This window comes from Haliotis rufescens, unplaced genomic scaffold (assembly GCF_023055435.1).
Source record: "Haliotis rufescens isolate VD_foot unplaced genomic scaffold, xgHalRufe1.0.p SCAF_13, whole genome shotgun sequence".
NCBI classification, from domain to species: Eukaryota; Metazoa; Mollusca; class Gastropoda; order Lepetellida; family Haliotidae; genus Haliotis; species Haliotis rufescens.
This window is the reverse complement of record NW_025963813.1, coordinates 35,348,272-35,370,711: the sequence shown is the minus strand read 5'-3', so window position 1 is coordinate 35,370,711 and position 22,440 is coordinate 35,348,272. Positions and strand designations below refer to the sequence as shown.

Genomic DNA, 22,440 nt, shown 5'->3' with positions numbered 1-22,440 from the left:
TCCTTTGATGACTAGGGTTACGATCCGTTGATTTACAAAAAAGTAAATCAACTGATCATTCATCTCTTGCTGGGCTGCCACGTGCATATTCCATAACACACATCTCACCTCACTGTAAACCTGGATTTAGATTGAATAACTACCCCAGGCACAATAAATGCCAAATTTGAACCTTTGTCAGGTATTCTGAGCGGTGCTACCACTAATCATATCTGTAATAAATTCATTAACTGAGCATCAAGTGAATGACGACAAATACACAAGTGTAGGGATATACGAGAAAACGTGGATGACAACAAGGGAGTAGTAATTGTATTATCCACCTAATCCGAAATCCGAAAATGCTTTCACTGCATGGATACTCTTTTTTTAACTATAACAATCATATAACTATTTCCAAATGACGACATCCGATGAGTTTCTTTTTGTCCGTTTGTTTAGGCTGAAGAAATTAATTAACATGCGCCCTTTGTAGAAATCTTTATAGATCACGGTTAACCAATCAGTGTTCAAAAATGAGTAAAACAATTATTGCCTCCAAGTTTATTCAGCTGTCCTTGCAGACGGTAGCCCAGTCTCTTGTCACGCTCAGTTTCGTTGCGTATCATCCGGGTACTCACGGGGAAAAAAACATAACAAAGGCAACCACCAGTCCCTGAGAATTGCTTTAGATCAGTGCCCCTTTAAACCCAACTCACTCACTCACTCACTCAGTGGTGACATCAGGTCCACGCCACGCCACGCCTTGTCACGCCACGGTATATATATACCTACGCCTGGAATGTTTATCAATCACGTAATTTTTGTCTGCTTGTATTAATACTATTTTTAATTAAACTATTGTAGATAACACATTTTTGTTATCGAATTAAATAATACAGATTGACTGTGTATTAGTATCGGTTCATTGAGGTATGAATCGAAAAACCGATGTGCAAACTTTTGTTAGAATCCGCTACGCGTTTTATACAGTTTGCTCATCGGTTTTTCGCGTCATACCTCAATGAACCGTAAAATACAGCCGATCCTTAAATATATTACTTCTAGGGTACGAGTCTGGCTGTGGTTGATTTCACCCCAGTCATATCTAGATCTACACTGAGAGAAGGGTCTGTCAGTAGATCTGAGTTCTTGGTGTAACCATGCAGAAATGTAAACACAATCATACGATAATCACGTCAACAATGTTCAGTGGTATCGAGAGCCAGATTAACATCTACAACACGCACATCTGTACAATGTGACAAGAACGCCGCGTGAATCCGATGTAAACTAACGGTTCTAATTACACCTATGACTCTGCCAAAGACGGTATGGTACTCGATGTCTCAGGTCTCAGTTTGGTTTGCTTTGAAGGCCTCTCTTTGCATTAGGGTAAGTAGTATACTCCCTTTACATATATTTCATCTCAACATTATATGCAACATGTATGTGTGCTGGGTTTGTTAACTCGTTGACAGTCATTAATATAGATCTTTTCGACTGTGAATTCGACCCGTAGAGATTCCGGGGTAGAATAGGTCTTCAGCAACCCATGCTTGCCGTAAAAGACGACTATGCTTGACGTAAAAGGCGACTAACGGGACCGGGTGGTCAGGCTCGCTGACTTGGTTGATGCATATCATCGATCCCAATTGCGTGGATAGATGCTCATGATATTAATCACTGGATTGCCTGGTCCAGACTCGATTATTTACAGACCGCCGTCATATAGCTGGAATATTGCTGAGTGCGGCGTTAAACAACAAACCAACCAACCAACCAATCGACTGTGAATTCCGCTATTCGTGAATCACCACAGACAAGAGTAAATAACGTGAATCACATAAACTACAGTTACTATCTGCGTTGTGGGGACACAGATCAAGACTATTTCTGCTGAATGGATATGCATCATGAAGACACGAGCAATGATGTCTCTTCTTTTATTTTAGACTCGGAGACGTACGTCGCAATAACATCTACCTGCGAGGCACGTGACGAGTTGGTCATGGCAGCACGCCGAAAGTAAGACTTACTTATGGGTTCTTCTTGCAAAAAACGTTATTGTGACTATAGCATCTATTTATCAACAGCCTCATTCAACTAAGAAAGATATATGTGAAAATACCAAACTGAATATAGAGGATTGTAAACGGCTACTCCATTGGGATTCTGGATTAGGTCCCCATTAACCAATGCTTGTTGTAATTGTGAGTGAGTGAGTTGGGTTTAACGCCGCTTTTAACAGTATTCCAGTTATATCGCGGCGTGTCAGCTTAATGTGGGAGGAATGCCCGAAGTGATGCAGGTCTCAGACGTTTACCACTTAGGTGAAACCCACGAGCGTGGGTATGGTGCTGACAAACCTAGAAACATAATCGGGGCGAACCGAGGTTCAAACACACAATCATAGGTTTCTGGCGTGCCCAAGGGACGCAATTCTGCACAGCGAATCGCGGCGCCTTAGAAGACTGTGCCACCCGTGCCCCCGCTTGTCGTAAGAAGCAACGTAATAGATTTGGTTGTCAGGCTCTGTGACCTGGCTGATTTGCGTGCCATCATACCCGGACGAAGTGGAGTGATGTTCATATTATTAATCACTGGTTTATCTGATCCAGTCCTGACCTGTCTCGTCGCCATTTAAATGGAATATTGCTAAATGAGGCGTCAAACACGAAACCGTCTAAACGCCTGGACTAAGCTGGTCCAACATTGTAACATGACTGTAAAATTGTACTTTGTAACCATATATTGATGGCTGAATGAACTCTCGGGTATTTCAGTGTTTCTGTTATTGCTACTCCTTGTTATTGTTCAAGGTCCCATGAGGTTTATATATGGATGCCCACACAGTTTCTGAAGATCGGACACGTGTCTCTCAAGTTGAGTGATGGCACTTACATAAGTTGGTGGCCAAGACATGAGAAAGAGCTTAAAGATGCAAAGATTCATCAAGCTACGAATGGAATAGAAACCACCAATGGCACTGATCTGGATGATGACATTCAGACTATGGGGTATGAGTATGACGTGGAATTCACAATACCATCCAAAGTGTTACATCTCAAGAAAATGAAGAATTCCTGGTCATCTATTCTTCTGAAGTGTCAGTTTGATCCAATGAAAGAAAACTGCTGTTGGGTCGTTTACAACGTGTTGCATGCTGGGGGTGCTATATCTGCAGATGTACGGTCGCCATGGCGACCATGGATGATACGTCAGTATGTGTCGAGCTTAGTAGGGGGATCGTGAATTCATCAGATGACAACTACAAAACGCCGTTGCACCACCTGCTGTTCTGGATGTGTGTTGATTTTTACCTTCGTGTATGAACATGGAAAGATCCAATGTGGACATTATTTGACAGTTAGATTTCATTGACGAGTTGTCAACATCGGTCACTATACTAATGCCGTCATAGATACGACGTCATAGCTAAATCTGTATTGGAGGCAACATCCCCATGAATATCTTTATTTCTATGCTTGAGGCAAAAAGAAATCAGCCAGTTCCACAAAACATTCATTTTCTTCACTGTGAAAGGAGGACCGAAAGACATTTTCCTGAACCCTGATCCTGCAACACATTATGAAAATTATGTCCACTAAACAAATTATTTTTTAGCATTTTCCGGCCAGGTTATTTAAAAAGAACCGCCCCCACTCCCTCTCCCTTCCGAATGTCAAATTGTTGACCTCTAAATGAGGCCAGGGCACGTGATGTAACCGGCCAATGTATTTTTTAGTTTCACATCCTTGTATATGAAAGAACGATCGTGTTTTATTTCTGTAAATATTTGTTTAATACAATGAATTAAGACGTCAATAGAAGATCAGAGCAACATGTTATTATGTATTGTTAAGGAACGCATAAGATCAGCCTATAGGATTCAGTCATCTTCATATCTTAGGATTATGTGTGTACAGCCTTTTCCTGTTTGAAACCGGACACTGTTGAGTTGATCAAATAAGGTAAATGGAAGTTTATGGATTATCATGTTGAAATAACGAGATAAACAAATAAATGTGCATTCTTAACTGTTTATGGTATATAATTCAAACACCAGCGCAAGAGAATAATCAGTTTTAAAACTCTGCCGAAATAAATATAAAAGGCAGAGTAGTGATGATCATTATGCGCATGGATCACTCAACATCAGTGATGATATCAGTTATTTGCGAAAAGGGTATGCATGTTTTCTTCTACCGTATATCAAACACCAGCTATTTTCATTATAAAAGTAAAAGCCATGTAAAGGTCATAGTATTTGGTATCATCGCGCATCATTTTGACAAGCGACGTGTCATATGTGGTAAATTTCTCTTAATTGCCATGCAACTCATTGGAAAGCTAAGTTGTAAGCAGCATGCGTTGTTTCAAGAAATGTGTATAGAATATATATGTTGTGAGGTACAACATGTATGGAAACTAAAAGCTTCATGTTCATATCTACATTCTGAAAATGCGATACCAAATATATAATATATGAAAAAACAGTATCGCATTTGTTTCGAATCTGGAATTTCTTGACATTGATGGTCCTTTTCGCAGTGGGTCGATAAATCCTGGTTAGGGTAGTGATACTAAAGACATGATGCATTCTGCCTTTTGCTCCCCCACCCCCACCTCGGCAGATTTTTTGGTGTTATGGTATACACTTTATATGCAGTTGTTGATGTTGAAAGCGATTCACATTGTAAATATATGCACACGTTTTAAAATATTGGCCAAGATTACCATGTACACCAACAATAATTATTTCTGTACATCTACTATTCACACGGATTTGTACCACATGTCTATGGCCTTTCAGTTTTCTAAATAAAGACAAGAATAGAAATATATATTTAAGAGGTTTCAACAAGTCAGGTTCCTTATTTCCTCAACAGCAACGTCAAAACAGAAACTATTGTTTATCACCGAGGAAAGTACGCGTCATTGTTTCGTTACAAGGAAATGTTTGGGTTTACTGCACAGCATCTGTAGTTGCGTGTAGTCTCGTGAATGTCGCGTGCGTGTCGTGTGTTAAGAACTGTCATCAACACTCGTTCTCGTTTCCAGACAGATTTGGATTAAAGAGAGGTAAATATCTTTACGACTTCACTTCCCAGCCTCTATTGTTGTATATATGTCAGGGTGCCGTTGTACAAAACAACCTTAGCGCTAACGACTGTCGTAAGTCTATGTTAAGGTATGGGAGTTACAATCACCTTAGCGCTAAGATCGCTTTGTACCACGGCACCCTGATTTGTCATATCGTTTGGTTGAACAGTGATATCAGTATTGACTATATACAATAGTGAATCACGTTTATTTTCTGTAAAACCAGGAAACAAATAGATTAGAAAAGATTGCAACTTTGGCACAGTTACAACGTGCTACAGTGTCATTTACCTGGGCGCCCTACATGGCCCCTAGCTTATGAAACAGTGCAATCAGATAATATGAAACAGTTGTAACAGATCATTGCATGACAGTACAAACGATTGAAGAGAAGTTAAGGGAGTGACAAGCATGTTAGGTTGTCAATTGACAGTGGAAACAATAAATACAAATATAATTCATATACATTACGTTTCTAATTTACCCCTCTGGATGACTGAGGGACATATATCGAAACACTATCCACTATGGCGGAGATCTGGAGGTTCACTACGGCGATCGTGTATTTCCCAAAACATTCTAAACGATTCTAGGATTATCGGCGACGTTTTGGAATGATCATTGGTGCTTTGATGAAAGACAGATACAGACCACTAATATGCTATTTTTAACATGATTTCTCCGAGTAAATATCCGAAATTTAGATTTCGAAACATGCTGTAAATAACGCCGTGAATGGTGATTTAGTAATGTGTAAAATGGCGACATTTACGATGTACCTATCTTTCAGAGGTCATTTGCAGTAATTTTCCTATGCCTAAAATGACAGTGGGTGATATCACAGAAAAGGGGAATTGTCCACAGAATTCGAAAGTGTGAAGTGAAGTGTATTTGTGTGCGTGATGTACATGTATGTTGTATTTTATTCAACTGCAAAGTGAGGCATCCATTAGGAAAAGTGGATGCACTTTGTTCTTGGTTCCTTTATCTGTTGTTAATGGACGGCATTCTGTCCCTTAAGCACTCCGTTTGTCGAATACCAATGTGGCAGACTCAGGGTTAGCATTCGAGTACTTTGTGTAGAGTGAGTGAGTTGGGTCTAGCGCCATTTAATATTAGATCAGTTGAATAACGGCGCGGGGTCAGCAAGAAGATTCAAAGTGAACGCGGGTTTGATGCTGATAAACCAAGAAAATAATCAGTGTGAACCAGGATTCAAACCCATAATCATAGGTTTCTGGCACATCTCATTATAGGACGCATCACCACGCAGTTACTTACGACGCCTTAGACCACAGGCTCCCCGGAGATATCATGAGGATCCACCATTTAGAAAGACCAGTTGAGTGAGTAAGTGAGCCTGGCTTGTCTCCTCCAGTTGCAGTCCTTTAGCAACCATCGTAATCCATATACACACTGCACTACCAACAATCCACATGTAGATGCAATACCCCTTTTACACACGTCAGAATCCAAATGCACATATTACATTTTACACGCACACCAAACATTAGGTCGATATTTTAACGAACAGTCCACCTGCATTGATTGCAGTCCATCTGTGCATGTAACAATCCAGATGATCATCTACAAATCAACGTGCACTTGTCAGAATCAAGACAAAAAGCAAAATGTGTTCATATGTAGCAATGTATGTTATAATCAAGCTGTCCATGTGCATATGTAACAATCCAGGTGATCATTTTGCAATCCACGTGCATATGGCACAACCCAGATGGTTATTTAGCAATCCACCGGAACATGTAACACCCAAGATCATCATCTATCAAGCCACGAGCACATGTAAAAGTCCGAATTATCAACTAGCAATCCACGTGCATATGTAATAACCGGAGTATCATCTATCAATCCACGAGACACATGTACCAATTCGGATTAACATCAGCAATTCACTTGCACATGTAACAATCTGTATTTACATAAGCAATCCACGTGTACATGTTACATTCCGTATTATCATCTGGCAAGCCACGTGTACATTCAACAATCTGTATTATCAGCTAGCAATCCACGTGTACATGCAACAATCCGTATCATCATCTAGCAATCCACTTGCACATGTAACAATCTGAATTATCATCTAGCAATCCACGTGCACATGTATTAATCTGTATTATCGTCTAGCAATCCACGTGTACATGCAACAATATGCATTATCAGCTAGCAATCCACGTGTACATGCAACAATCCGTATCATCATCTAGCAATCCACTTGCACATGTAACAATCTGAATTATCATCTAGCAATCCACGTGCACATGTTTTAATCTGTATTATCGTCTAGCAATCCACGTGTACATGCAACAATATGCATTATCAGCTAGCAATCCACGTGTACATGAACACTTTGGATTATCATCTAGCAATCCACGTGTACATGTAACAATCTGAATTATCATCTAGCAATCCACGTGTACATGCAACAATCCGTATCATCATCTAGCAATCCACTTGCACATGTAACAATCTGAATTATCATCTAGCAATCCACGTGCACATGTATTAATCTGTATTATCGTCTAGCAATCCACGTGTACATGCAACAATATGCATTATCAGCTAGCAATCCACGTGTACATGCAACAATCCGTATCATCATCTAGCAATCCACGTGTACATGTAACAATCCGAAATATCATCTAGCAATTCACGTGCACATGCATTAATCTGTATTATCATCTAGCAATCCACGTGTACATGTATTAATCTGTATTATCATCTAGCAATCCACGTGTACATGAACACTTTGGATTATCATCTAGCAATCCACGTGTACATGTAACAATCTGAATTATCATCTAGCAATCCACGTGTACATGTAACAATCTGCAGTATCATCTTGCAATCCACGTGTACATGTAACAATCTGTATTATCATCCAGCAATCCACGTGTACATGTAACAATCTGTATTATCAGCTAGCAATCCACGTGTACATGTAACAATCTGTATTATCAGCTAGCAATCCACGTGTACATGTAACAATCTGTATTATCATCTAGCAATCCACGTGTACATGTAACAATCTGCAGTATCATCTAGCAATCCACGTGTACATGTAACAATATGTATTTACATCTAGCAATCCACGTGTACATGTAACAATCTGTATTATCAGCTAGCAATCTACGTGTACATGTAACAATCTGTATTATCAGCTAGCAATCTACGTGTACATGTAACAATCTGTATTATCAGCTAGCAATCTACGTGTACATGTAACAATCTGTAATATCATCTAGCAATCAACGTGTACATGTAACAATCTGTAATATCATCTAGCAATCTACGTGTACATGTAACAATCCGAATAATAATCTAGCAATCCACGTGTACGTGTAACAATCTGTATTATCATCTAGCAATCCACGTGTACATGTGACAATCCGAATAATAATCTAGCAATCCACGTGTACATGTAACAATCTGTAATATCATCTAGCAATCAACGTGTACATGTAACAATCTGTAATATTATCTAGCAATCCACGTGTACATGTAACAATCTGTAATATCATCTAGCAATCCACGTGTACATGTTACAATCCGTATTATCATCTAACAATCCACGTGTGCATTTAGCAATCCGTATTATCGTTTAGCAATCCACGTGCACATATAACAAACCGTATTATCATCTAGGAATCCTCATGGACATGTAGCAATCGCGATCATCACCTAGCAATCCCCGTACAATCTACATGAGTCGCTCCCCTTATGTAAGCAGCCATGGATACCCGGGAATTTATGTGCAGTACAACCTTATCCTGGTGTATCACCCGTGACTTCTTTTACATTCTTCACAGTATGATATGTCTGGACAACACGGGTACACAGTCCTAAAGATTGGCACGAGATCACAAAGGATTATTATAGGGCTAAGTGACATACAATAGGTTCTATCTCTTAGACATGAATTTTGACAAACATCTAAATCCAATACATTAACCTGTCATATCCGAAATAATATTTCTTAAAATAAAATATGTTTAGAAAAATAGGGAATAGTTGGAATCAATAAGACATGTATTCCGATTTATATGGTATTGGTAGATGGAAATACTATGATCATATCTACGGGGGGTGGGCGATAAGATCTAATGGGTTTTAATGGTTTGTGTGATGAGATGGTGGCGCTCTAGTTCGTTAAAGAGGTCGGGGGTCAAATTCGAAATTTGCATGTTGCAGTCAACGTCAAGTTCATTAAGAGTGGGGGGTGCATTGTGACGTTGACGTACACGTCTGCCAATGACGTCCCTGACGTGTTCAATGGGGGAAAGGTCATGAGTGCTGGCAATAGCATGACATGCACAAGCGGTACAGTGATGTGCAGAACGCATTGACCCGTGACTCTACCATGCACTATATGGAGCGCAGTTCGTCCAGTCATTCTGATACCATCCCACAATATTATGATCCACTCCAAAACAATCATGCTGTACGACGTTAACGTCCATAAACGCTCATTATTGTGGGATGACACGTGGACGTCGTGCACGCAAATGTCATCTGTGCAGACGATCTCACGACATATGGGCATGTACTCCTACACAAGTTGCATGTCGTCCTTTATATGTGTGGCAACCCATTTCTTAATGCCATCGTTCTCACTAATCTGTCCTGGGCTGGAGCTGTTGCACTTGGGCCTCCAGAGCGGCGTCGATCACCGACTTTAAGTGTTTGTTGTTTTGTTTCTTTGTGAAGGAGACAAAGCATCCAGTATTTGTTTATGCTCGATATTTGAAATAATTCCTCAATTCATTATGACATATTTTGATCGTTTTGATCACTAGTTTAATCTCTCCTCCTCAGTTTGGAATCGTAAGACACTCGGAATGAAAACATCGGACTTCGCCCTCGATCTTGACCTCGGTCTTCCGTTCCCTCAGTTCGCTTTCCTCATGTCTTACAATCCCTAGCATGTCGTGTTATGACCTTCACACGATACTTGGGTTGAGCTGACAGATATTTTCAGAGCAGCTGTCTTTTATTGTTTAGCGTTGTATCTGTGACATGATTAATTTGTGTCTTAAAGAAAACGCTTAAAATGAATCGTAGTCTGAAATACATTATCCCCATATATTTCACAGGAAAGACGAAACTTATCAACTGACAGGGAGTGTCACGAGAGAGGCGAGGCATGTATCGCCATTGGCGTTAGCAAAACCCACTCACGAATAAATAAAAATAAGCAGTGAGCTAGTTTAGTTAAACACCGCTTTGACTGCTGCGTTTTTTTTGTATCTCCTAAAATTCGAGAAATTTTCGCAGTCAAGTGACGCAACTGTAAAACCCTAAAACCACCGGGACACCTGTATCAGTGCCCTGATACATACAGTTAACTACGGTTATAACGAACTCAAAGGGACCACTAACTTTAGTTTGTTATAACCGTAGTTTGTTATAAGCATATATACAGCATATATAGCAAATAGTCGGGACAAAAAAATCAGTTCGTTACATCCGCCAGTTCGTTATAAGCGTGTTCGTTATAAACGTACTTTACTGTATTGATAGTCTTTTTGTTTTATACTCCTTATACTACACCCATAGTTGGCAATTCTGAATCATTAGTGTTTGATGTCATTGTTCCATCTGGTGAGGTGAAATGGGGCTCAAAATTATTTTATTTATGTACAGACTCGTGTGTATGTATGTGTGTGGGTCTGCGTGGTCCACTTATGTCATTGTCACCGCTATTTTGCTTTTCACTCAATGTAATCTGTTTTGTCCGATTATTCAACCCATTTGGACACAGTCCTTATTTTATCCCCTTAATGCCAAGCGCTAGGAAGGGTAAGAAAAAGTAACTTCTTTTCCCATATTGTTGTATGACGCGGACAGGAAATCAAGCAGAAGTTCTGTTTACTATACCACGTGAACTGTCCTATTCACGTTTGGTTTTATTAACAGCTTGTCTGGCCATGACGGTTGTTACACTACAATTAGGTGAGAAGAGCCCTGACGGACTGTGTCTATCTCAGTCTTTATGATATAGTGTATACATCATAATGTATTTACAAGGACTAGGGTATTCCAGTATGAAAAGACTGACGCATATATGACGTTGTTGTCGGAGCTTATAGATGGCGATCTGTAATCCTTGGGAATCATTCTGTATGACAAATACATACGGTAGGTTTTCTAAATGTTTCACGTAGGGTGGAATATTTATATATGTAGAAATGTCTTGAAAATATATGATTGCGGAGTATGATTCCAGCACGATGTTGCAGACACAAAACGACAAAACTGTTCGGTGTTTCCTATCTTTGCTTTCCTTTACCAGATATCAAAGTAAATGGGTGCTAAACCAGGGAAAGAAAAGGAGCTGTGCATCGATGTGAATGTTAATAGTTCACACAAAGAGGGTAATTACTTCTTAACGTAATTTATTAATATGGTGTACTAATATGATCACTTGATGTCCTTAAACACAATTACACACTCTCATGTAATAATATTTATTACTTGCCCGTGAAGAGATCACCCGTTTAATAAACAAACAGCTGTATTCACATTGTGTAATACCAAAACGCGTGCTTATGTTCTCTCCGGGGGCGGTCGGGTAGCCAAGTGGTTAAAGCGTTAGCTCGTCATGCCGAAGACCCGGGTTCGTTTCCCGACATTGGTAGGTGTTCCCCGTTGTGATATTGCTGGAATATTGTTAAAAGCGGCGTAAAACCACACTCACTCACTCTAACATACAGAACGCTTTAACCACTAGGCTACCCGACCGCCCCTGTATGTTAGATGTGTTGTTAATCTGATGCATATACCTTGCCATCTATATATTTGTCTCTTTGATGTTTACACGTTCGTGTGTATTTTAAGAGTATGTGCACCCATGTCCATGTGCACATCCTGAGAGGCGACTAAATGGATCGGATTGTTTGAACTCAAACTTGATGATATCGAGCACTGGTTCGTTTGGTCGGGACTTAATTATCTACAGGTCACCGTCATATAGCTGGACACTCAAACAAACGACCACGCAAACAAACCAGTCGTAATCCCAAAGTATAGTGTATAACATGCTTTTCAGGAGAAACGCGCATCGAGAACAAGGGCAATGTTGGTAACATAGCCACTGGTGACAACCACTCTGGCCATATGACCGCCTCAGTCGGGGAGCAGCCAGGGAAGAGTCCAAAGCAATAGTAAGAACACATTTTGTTGAGAATGAAACTCGAGTACACCGTACCCTGATCCATTGACACAAATAATAATGTTAGCTCCTTGAGCATACACCTTCTGTTTGGAGTCCAGCACAATATAACTACACATACTGTTATTATTATATTTGTCAGTTTTGACAAAATACTCCTGTAATGTACTCCTCGTGTGCACCCGCAAGCGTCAGTGGATATGGTTTGGAAGTTGCTGGTGCTGTTTCAGTTACACAGGTCGGTCTACCAGCATTGCTAGTTAGCATATGCATTCTGGTGTTGTATCAACCTGTTATATCTATCTTGAAACAGGACCTGTTATATCTATCTTGAAACAGGACCTGTTATATCTATCTTGGAACAGGACCTGTTATATCATTCTTGGAAACAGAGGCTATTAACACATGTAGGGAATGCATATGATTACGGGAGCACATACTTGATTCCAGAAATCCAATACAATTGTGTCCAGTTGATATATTCTTAATTGTAGTTTACTGTACGTGTAGTTTACTTTTGTAGAACAGAAATATGGTCTAATATGGAACTAATTTGGATGATACCAAAGACTATTTCTGGCCATGGCTACGTGAAGGTTATCCCTCGAGTGTGTTTTGAAGGGTAAATATCCTTTGAAGGGTAAATAAACTTTGTATTTAGTGAGTCTTGACGAGTGCTTATTCCTAATACAGGATAGTTATCGTCCCAAAACACTAGCTTTGAAATCATTAACTTGGTGATTTTGATTTTTTTAGTGATAATGTCGAATGCACATTTCAAGAGAACGTTCGTTACCAATAACACATGGTATGGTTTCCAAAAGGGGTCGTAACCATCCCGTAATGCCTTATGGTCGGACATTACGTTTCAACACGGTTTGGACGTGTAGAGGATAAAAAGCGAGTACTCAATGTCACACAAAATGCGAATCAGGATAATGTTGGTGTGCCCCCTTTATGAGCTATGAGACATGGAATACAAAGGATCAATGGAATCAGATTTAACGTATTTCTTGCGTCTACGTCATGCTTTATTCGTGTTGCCAGATCTCTGTTATGTCTTCAAAACGCCCATTGATCAACACACTGCAAAACCTGGCCTAACAGGCTGTATATTTCAATACCCAACAGAAGGTATAGTCAACGTATCTCGCCACTAACAGGATGAATCATACCAATTGTACGAATACACCGAATCCGGATTTGGCTGTAGTCTCATGATCCACAGCGTTGACGTTGGAGGAAACGGCAGTACTAGAGGTACACTAGAAACAAACGTTTTTATTCTAACACACTACCATGATGACGAGCCAATGCTGCCATGCCATATATATACCACTTGGACCGCGTGCAGAAGATATATGTATCTTAAACCTTCCTTTGAAATGATGTTGGATACAATTCCCTATTGTACCTTATGTACCAGTTGCCACCGATTGTACCATCGCAGGGCACGATATACTCACCTTTCGTGAAGACTCCTTGACAGTGATTCATAAACACATATTAATGCTATAGTTAGAATTGCTGTTGAATATGGGAATGATTCTGTCACCTTTACGTTGCAACATGGTCATTTAAACATGTAAGGAACTGTCCCACTCAATTTATTAATGAACTTGCTGAAGAACTTGTAATATCAGGATTGATACGTTTACAAATTCTGAGGATACCTATAATTTATGTGTTGCGCACCGGCATGCTTGTTCACTTGTTGGGCACACGAGGGTACTTCATTGGGCTGATTTTCTCCCCAAAGATTCCCAATTGAAATTAGAGCGTGTTATAGAGTTCGAGAAATTTGGTTACACAAATATATTCCTACAAGACAAAGGACCACTATACACGACACATAAACATGTTATTTGTTTACATGCAATAACATAATACAACTGTCATGGTAACTGGGCATGACTAACTTAGCTTATATGTTACAGGAAAGTTTTTGTAGATTCTGGTTCCAACTTGGTGTTAAGGTAAAGCACAGTCACGCCCCCAAAGACGATAATGGCATCAAGTGCAAGGTAGGTCCTGTTTGGTCTGGTAACCTAGGCAACAATAAAGGTCTCATGACGACGTCAAATCAACCGTTCATATACGATGGTACATTTTGAATATTCTTTCCCGACAATACATTTGTACTGACATCTTGATTGCGGGAAAAACTGTATCCAAAGATGTTACTAAACGTGTTGATGTTTGAGGCAAATACAACATCTACATCTACAAGGTGTTCACCCCGATACCGGTCTCAGCAGCAAAGCATATCCATCATAAACAGCTTTGTCAGCGATATACATGTTCATTGATTTATTGAAGATGCTTCATGTGTCTCATTTACTGTCCATTGCATTACACACTTCATCAGGCGATTTCAGCCACCCTACCTTTATTTCCAGCGTACATAGAGTCTACATATGGTTGCCAAGACAGAATTTTCAGATAGGTGGTCATGTGTCTCTGCTTCTCAACGATGGGACATACATAAGTTGGTGGCCACGTCATGGGAAAGACTTTAAAAAAGCAAAGGTTTTCACTCTGCATGGCATTGAGCCATCGAATGGTGCAAGTTTGGAAGAGGACATACAATCCATGGAGTACACTTATAATCATGAATTTGAAATACCTTCAGAAAGATTGGATCTGCAGAGAATGAAAGATTTCTGGGAATCTGTCCTTACAACTCGTAACTTTGACCCAAAGAAGGAGAACTGCTGCTGGGTTGTGTACAACGTACTACTTGCTGGAGGCGCCCCTCCAGCATCAGTGTGGTCACCATGGCGACCAGGGATGATACGACGATACATGGTCAACTTTGTGGGAGACGGTTCTCCGATATTTCGACTTATTGGGAACTTCCTTCCTTTCTAAGGCGATGTTAAGTTGTCGAATTATTATTGCGATAGATTGTTTTATGTTGACTCTTAAAATGGTTATAAAAAGCTGCTCTGGATCTGTGGCGAGGTACGTTCTTTTCAATTAACAAACTTGAAGTTATGATGTATTGTAGCATGTCTAAAAGTATGTTCACTTGCGTATAAGTATGTAAACAACGTTAATGCGCCGTACACAGGGCTAAAACTGGATTTCAGCAACCCCTGCTAGTCTTCGGAGGCGACTAACGGGACCGCGGACATGGCTGGTGCATAACATGATATTCCAGTTGCCTAGATCGATGCTCGTGATGATCAGTGGTTTGTCCGGTCCAGACTCGCTATTTGAGGGAAATGAGAGCACGCATGACCCAGTAATCTAAGGAGTCACAATTTGCTCTGGAGATACACGTTCCCGAAGACTTAGCAGAACATATCGATCGTGGGTTCGAATCACAGTTCACCCTGATTATGGTACCGTTGTAGGTTTGTCAGCAATATTCTCATGCTCGTGGGTTTCCACAATATGGAAAAGGTCCTACACGCCGTACATGAAATTAGAGCTGCGTTGAACCAAACCCACTCACTCGTTGAGGTGAATCCATTTAGTTATGTTTCCTATCATATGAGATGTGTTTGATTTCAGTTTCAGATAATACATAGTAATACATATGTAACTGAACGGTTGGAATTGAAACTTTGAGGCCAAAGGTTTCAAGGATGGTTGAAGCTTACAGCGAATATTTTTAAGTAGATTTAAGAAAGCCTAGAGAGTCGAAAATACACAAGTAGCAGGAGTAGAAATTGTCATTTCCATTTTGACATTATTAATCATGTTTATCATGTCGGGTGCTTTCATACATCATCTATGCCGAGATCTTAAGAAAATCTTAAAGAAAAACATAAATATATCTTGTCAACAAATGTTTTCCGAAATGTTTCTGTTTATTAATCCAATCAATAGGATAAATCATCTCTGTTAAAATAATTAAAGCCGAGGAAATTACAGCAGTTATAAAGGCTTCCGTTAGAAATATGTGTGCTTCATAGTTGTTGAAACAACATACATGTAGATATAGGCGAAAATATTACTCACTTAGCATTAAAGAAAATACAAGTAGTCCGTTGGTTTCTTGATGGCGTGACATGAACGAACTCTTGCTGATAATGGAAGATGACGCTATTGTTAATGACGTCATGACGATTTTGTCCGTAAGGAAACACATACTCATTTTGTCAATTTTTTTTTCAGAAAAAGACTATATTGGTATTGTATAGAACAACGATTAAGGCTCAGAGTTTACCAATTTAATTGACTCGGGACAGATAATTCGCATTCCTTCGGTGCTTGTAGGAGGTTCTCTAATTCTGTCATATTCATGTTGTTACATGTATAAGTGTTCAGAGACTTCCTTTTTTATCCTGGTAATATGTTTCTTCTTTTCCGGCGAGATACTGAAGCAAGTATCATGTTTGTTTCAAGGAGAAAAAATCGTTATTAAATAAAACGCCAACTTCATCTTTTGTCTTTGAGAGAGTGTATTCAAAGAGAAATAACAATGCTCAAAAACTTCTGTTCGGCCGTGTGTGCCTTTATTGTCATTTTTTCTAAAATTTGTAGTGATTTGCTTCTATATGAGAGTAAAAAGTTGCAACAAAACTATTCTTGTTTTCTCTTGTCAGTACACATCACAACTTCAGGATATTTAAAACAGAATTTGTATCCAAATGTCCTATGGATTTGTACAGATTATATGTAGATTATGTGCAGCAGGTCACATTCTGTATGGTATCATTATGCCCATTATCTGTAAAACAAAAGCATCATGCCATCAAAATTTGTCTCATCATCCACTTCGACCTAGCTCCCCACATTTCCGATATTTCCTCTGTCATCATTTGCTTCCAACGCCTCCTCATGATCATGAGGTGGTACTCCAGCACATTCTCAAGATACATGCCTCACCTTCCCACCTTCCCCTCTTCACATCTTTCTCCGATCATCCACAGAGCTGGACGCAGCATGCTCTCCATCCATATCCATCACTGTGCCTGTCTCTGTGAGATCGTCCTGTAAGTTGTATCTTCTCTCGTATCTTCAACCCTGCCTTTCCTACTTCGATCTTCCTCTATGTTGTACTCAGCATACCTACTGACAGAGTGAGACTGGGCAACCTGCTTACATATAGAGTGTAATCTAGCAATAGCGAATGATGATTTTCAATTCCATTTTTGGCATTCCATACGTACAATATGATCTGTTCTGCGATATAAGAGGGAATTCGACTATTTTGCTAATATTCACAACATAAAGCAGCCAGTTCTACATATATGGATCATATTTATGGACTCACAAGGGGCAGTGGTGGCCCAGTCGTCTAAGGCGCCGCGATTCGCTGTGCAGAGTTGCGTCACTTGGGCACGCAAGAAACCCATGATTGTGGGTTCGAATCCCGGTTCACCCCGATTATGTTTCTAGGTTTGTCAGCACCATTCCCGTCTCGTGGGTTTCACCGAAGTGGTAATTATAAACGTCTGAGACCTGCACCTTTCGGACTTTCCTCCCACATTAAGCTGACACGCCGAGATATAACTGGAATACTGTTAAAAGCGGCGTTAAACCCAACTCACTCACTATGAACTCACAAACTCTGACTTATGAAATGGCTCACAGGTTTATGTGAGGTACCGAACATTCGATATTCTGGTGAGAGGAGGGAAGGTGGGGACGGAATGTGTGACAGGAATATTTTCCCAACAACTGATGACAAATAAGTATTCCATGGCCACCTTTATCAGGAACACAAAATGGAATGTGTGGAGGCACAACAAAAACTACCGCTCAACATCACATTATCTTCTCATTTATAATGTGAGCAATTGACGGCCTGGTAGCCTACTTGTTAAAGCGTTCGCTCGTCCCGACGAAGGCCCGGGTTCGATTCCCGACATGGGTACAATGTGTGAAGCCCATTTCTGGTGTCCCCGGCCGTGATATTGCTGGGATATTGCTAAAGGCGGCGTAAAACAATACTCACTCACCTTAATGTGAGCCGGCAGTGGGGTAGCCTAGTGGTTAAAGCGTTCGCTCGTCACGCCGAAGACTCTGGCTCGATTCCCCTATGTGTGAAGCCCATAATTGGTCTCCCCTGCCGTATTGCTGGAATATTGCTTAAAGCGGCGAAAAATAATACTCACTCACTCACTTTTATGTCAGCATCCATTTGCAACCCATTGGAGCAGGCTCAAATCAATCCCTTTAACATTCACTCTAGAGGTGAAGGTGACTACTAGGCCAAAAACACTCAGTCAAGGGTTAGATCACTCAATTCTACAGGGCCCAACACGCTCAGTCAAGGGTCAGATCACTCTCTTCTACAGGGCCCAACACGCTCAGTCAAGGGTCAGATCACTCAATTCTACAGGGCCCAACACGCTCAGTCAAGTGTCAGATCACTCTCTTCTACAGGGCTCAACACGTTCAGTCAAGGGTCAGATCACTCCATTCTACAGGGCCCAACACGCTCAGTCAAGGGTCAGATAATTCTATTCTACAGGGCCCAACACGCTCAGTCAAGGGTCAGATCACTCTCTTCTACAGGGCCCAACACGCTCAGTCAAGGGTCAGATCACTCTCTTCTACAGGGCCCAACACGCTCAGTCAAGGGTCAGATCACTCAATTCTACAGGGCCCAACACGCTCAGTCAAGTGTCAGATCACTCTCTTCTACAGGGCTCAACACGTTCAGTCAAGGGTCAGATCACTCCATTCTACAGGGCCCAACACGCTCAGTCAAGGGTCAGATAATTCTATTCTACAGGGCCCAACACGCTCAGTCAAGGGTCAGATCACTCTCTTCTACAGGGCCCAACACGCTCAGTCAAGGGTCAGATCACTCCATTCTACAGGGCCCAACACGCTCAGTCAAGGGTCAGAACACTCTCTTCTACAGGGTCAAACATGCTCAGTCAAGGATCAGATCACTCCATTCTACAGGGCCCAACACGCTCAGTCAAGGGTTAGATCACTCAATTCTACAGGGCCCAACACGCTCAGTCAAGGGTCAGATCACTCTCTTCTACAGGGCCCAACATGCTCAGTCAAGGGTCAGATCACTCAATTCTACAGGGCCCAACACGCTCAGTCAAGGGTCAGATCACTCCATTCTACAGGGCCCAACACGCTCAGTCAAGGGTCAGATAATTCTATTCTACAGGGCCCAACACGCTCAGTCAAGGGTCAGATCACTCAATTCTACAGGGCCCAACACGCTCAGTCAAGGGTCAGATCTCTCCATTCTACAGGGCCCAACACGCTCAGTCAAGGGTCAGAACACTCTCTTCTACAGGGCCCAACACGCTCAGTCAAGGGTCAGATCACTCTCTTCTACAGGGCCAAACACGCTCAGTCAAGGGTCAGAACACTCTCTTCTACAGGGCCCAACACGCTCAGTCAAGGGTCAGAACACTCCATTCTACAGGGCCCAACACGCTCAGTCAAGGGTCAGATCACTCAATTCTACAGGGCCCAACACGCTCAGTCAAGGGTCAGATCACTCCATTCTACAGGGCCCAACACGCTCAGTCAAGGGTCAGAACACTCTCTTCTACAGGGCCCAACACGCTCAGTCAAGTGTCAGATCACTCTCTTCTACAGGGCCAAACACGCTCAGTCAAGGGTCAGAACACTCTCTTCTACAGGGCCCAACACGCTCAGTCAAGGGTCAGAACACTCCATTCTACAGGGCCCAACACGCTCAGTCAAGGGTCAGATCACTCAATTCTACAGGGCCCAACACGCTCAGTCAAGGGTCAGATCACTCTCTTCTACAGGGCCCAACACGCTCAGTCAAGGGTTAGATTACTCAATTCTACAGGGCCCAACACGCTCAGTCAAGGGTCAGAACACTCTCTTCTACAGGGCCCAACACGCTCAGTCAAGGGTCAGAACACTCTCTTCTACAGGGCCCAACACGCTCAGTCAAGGGTCAGAACACTCTCTTCTACAGGGCCCAACACGCTCAGTCAAGGGTCAGATCACTCTCTTCTACAAGGCCCAACACGCTCAGTCAAGGGTCAGATCACTCTCTTCTACAGGGCCCAACACGCTCAGTCAAGAGTCAGATCACTCTCTTCTACAGGGCCCAACACGCTCAGTCAAGGGTCAGATCACTCCATTCTACAGGGCCCAACACGCTCAGTCAAGGGTCAGAACACTCTCTTCTACAGGGCCCAACACGCTCAGTCAAGGGTCAGAACACTCTCTTCTACAGGGCCCAACACGCTCAGTCAAGGGTCAGAACACTCTCTTCTACAGGGCCCAACACGCTCAGTCAAGGGTCAGAACACTCTCTTCTACAGGGCCCAACACGCTCAGTCAAGGGTCAGATCACTCTCTTCTACAGGGCCAAACACGCTCAGTCAAGGGTCAGAACACTCTCTTCTACAGGGCCCAACACGCTCAGTCAAGGGTCAGAACACTCCATTCTACAGGGCCCAACACGCTCAGTCAAGGGTCAGATCACTCAATTCTACAGGGCCCAATACGCTCAGTCAAGGGTCAGATCACTCTCTTCTACAGGGCCCAACACGCTCAGTCAAGGGTTAGATTACTCAATTCTACAGGGCCCAACACGCTCAGTCAAGGGTCAGAACACTCTCTTCTACAGGGCCCAACACGCTCAGTCAAGGGTCAGAACACTCTCTTCTACAGGGCCCAACACGCTCAGTCAAGGGTCAGAACACTCTCTTCTACAGGGCCCAACACGCTCAGTCAAGGGTCAGATCACTCTCTTCTACAAGGCCCAACACGCTCAGTCAAGGGTCAGATCACTCTCTTCTACAGGGCCCAACACGCTCAGTCAAGAGTCAGATCACTCTCTTCTACAGGGCCCAACACGCTCAGTCAAGGGTCAGATCACTCAATTCTACAGGGCCCAACACGCTCAGTCAAGGGTCAGAACAATCTCTTCTACAGGGCCCAACACGCTCAGTCAAGGGTCAGAACACTCTCTTCTACAGGGCCCAACACGCTCAGTCAAGGGTCAGAACACTCTCTTCTACAGGGCCCAACACGCTCAGTCAAGGGTCAGAACACTCTCTTCTACAGGGCCCAACACGCTCAGTCAAGGGTCAGAACACTCTGTTCTACAAGGCCCAACACAGTCAAGGGTCAGATCACTCCATTCTACAGGGCTCAACGCGCTCAGTCAAGGATCAGGTCACTCCATTCTACAGGGCCCAACACGCTCAGTCAAGGGTCAGAACACTCTCTTCTACAGGGCCCAACACGCTCAGTCAAGGGTCAGATCACTCAATTCTACAGGGCCCAACACGCTCAGTCAAGGGTCAGAACACTCTCTTCTACAGGGCCCAACACGCTCAGTCAAGGGTCAGATCACTCCATTCAACAGGGCCCAACACGCTCAGTCAAGGGTCAGATCACTCCATTCTACAGGGCCCAACACGCTCAGTCAAGGGTCAGATCACTCAATTCTACAGGGCCCAACACGCTCAGTCAAGGGTCAGATCACTCTCTTCTACAGGGCCCAACACGCTCAGTCAAGGGTTAGATCACTCAATTCTACAGGCCCAACACGCTCAGTCAAGGGTCAGAACACTCTCTTCTACAGGGCCAACCACGCTCAGTCAAGGGTCAGATCACTCAATTCTACAGGGCCCAACACGCTCAGTCAAGGGTCAGATCACTCCATTCTACAGGGCCCAACACGCTTAGTCAAGGGTCAGATCACTCCATTCTACAGGGCTCAACACGCTCAGTCAAGGATCAGATCACTCCATTCTACAGGGCCCAACACGCTCAGTCAAGGGTCAGAACACTCTCTTTTACAGGGCCCAACACGCTCAGTCAAGGGTCAGATCACTCTCTTCTACAGGGCCCAACACACTCAGTCAAGGGTCAGATCACTCAATTCTACAGGGCCCAACACGCTCAGTCAAGGGTCAGATCACTCTATTCTACAGGGCCCAACACGCTCAGTCAAGGGTCAGATCACTCAATTCTACAGGCCCAACACGCTCAGTCAAGGGTCAGAACACTCTCTTCTACAGGGCCCAACACGCTCAGTCAAGGGTCAGATCACTCAATTCTACAGGGCCCAACACGCTCAGTCAAGGGTCAGAACACTCTCTTCTACATGGCCCAACACGCTCAGTCAAGGGTCAGATCACTCAATTCTACAGGGTCCAACACGCTCAGTCAAGGGTCAGATCACTCAATTCTACAGGGCTCAACACGGTCAGTCGAGGGTCAGATCACTCTCTTCTACAGGG

The 22,440-nt window shown here is 42.4% G+C and overlaps 1 protein-coding gene and 1 long non-coding RNA gene across 3 annotated transcripts; both read left to right on the top strand.

The window, feature by feature from the left end:
• The first annotated feature begins 1,708 nt into the window (after positions 1–1,708).
• LOC124151587 lies at positions 1,709–4,804 on the top strand. Its single transcript, XM_046524117.2, has 2 exons — positions 1,709–2,007; positions 2,802–4,804. The coding sequence occupies exons 1-2, from the start codon at positions 1,883–1,885 to the stop codon at positions 3,232–3,234; spliced, it is 558 nt and encodes a 185-aa protein (XP_046380073.2). The 5' UTR covers positions 1,709–1,882; the 3' UTR covers positions 3,235–4,804.
• Positions 4,805–4,949: 145 nt separating this feature from the next.
• On the top strand, positions 4,950–16,807 carry LOC124151588. Of its 2 annotated transcripts, none has more exons than XR_007220442.1 (5): positions 4,950–5,064; positions 11,396–11,477; positions 12,152–12,266; positions 14,212–14,298; positions 14,674–16,807. It is a non-coding gene; the product is annotated as an uncharacterized LOC124151588 (long non-coding RNA). The 2 variants fall into 2 exon arrangements; XR_007220441.1 differs by lacking the exon at positions 4,950–5,064 and adding an exon at positions 11,004–11,241.
• Positions 16,808–22,440: the final 5,633 nt, after the last annotated feature.

Bases quoted from the DNA above. Each gene is read 5' to 3' on its own strand.
- LOC124151587 (XM_046524117.2), top strand. From the start codon at position 1,883: ATGGATATGCATCATGAAGACACGAGCAATGATGTCTCTTCTTTTATT. The intron at 2,008-2,801 runs GTAAGACTTACT...TTATTGTTCAAG, and splicing joins GTCATGGCAGCACGCCGAAA to GTCCCATGAGGTTTATATAT.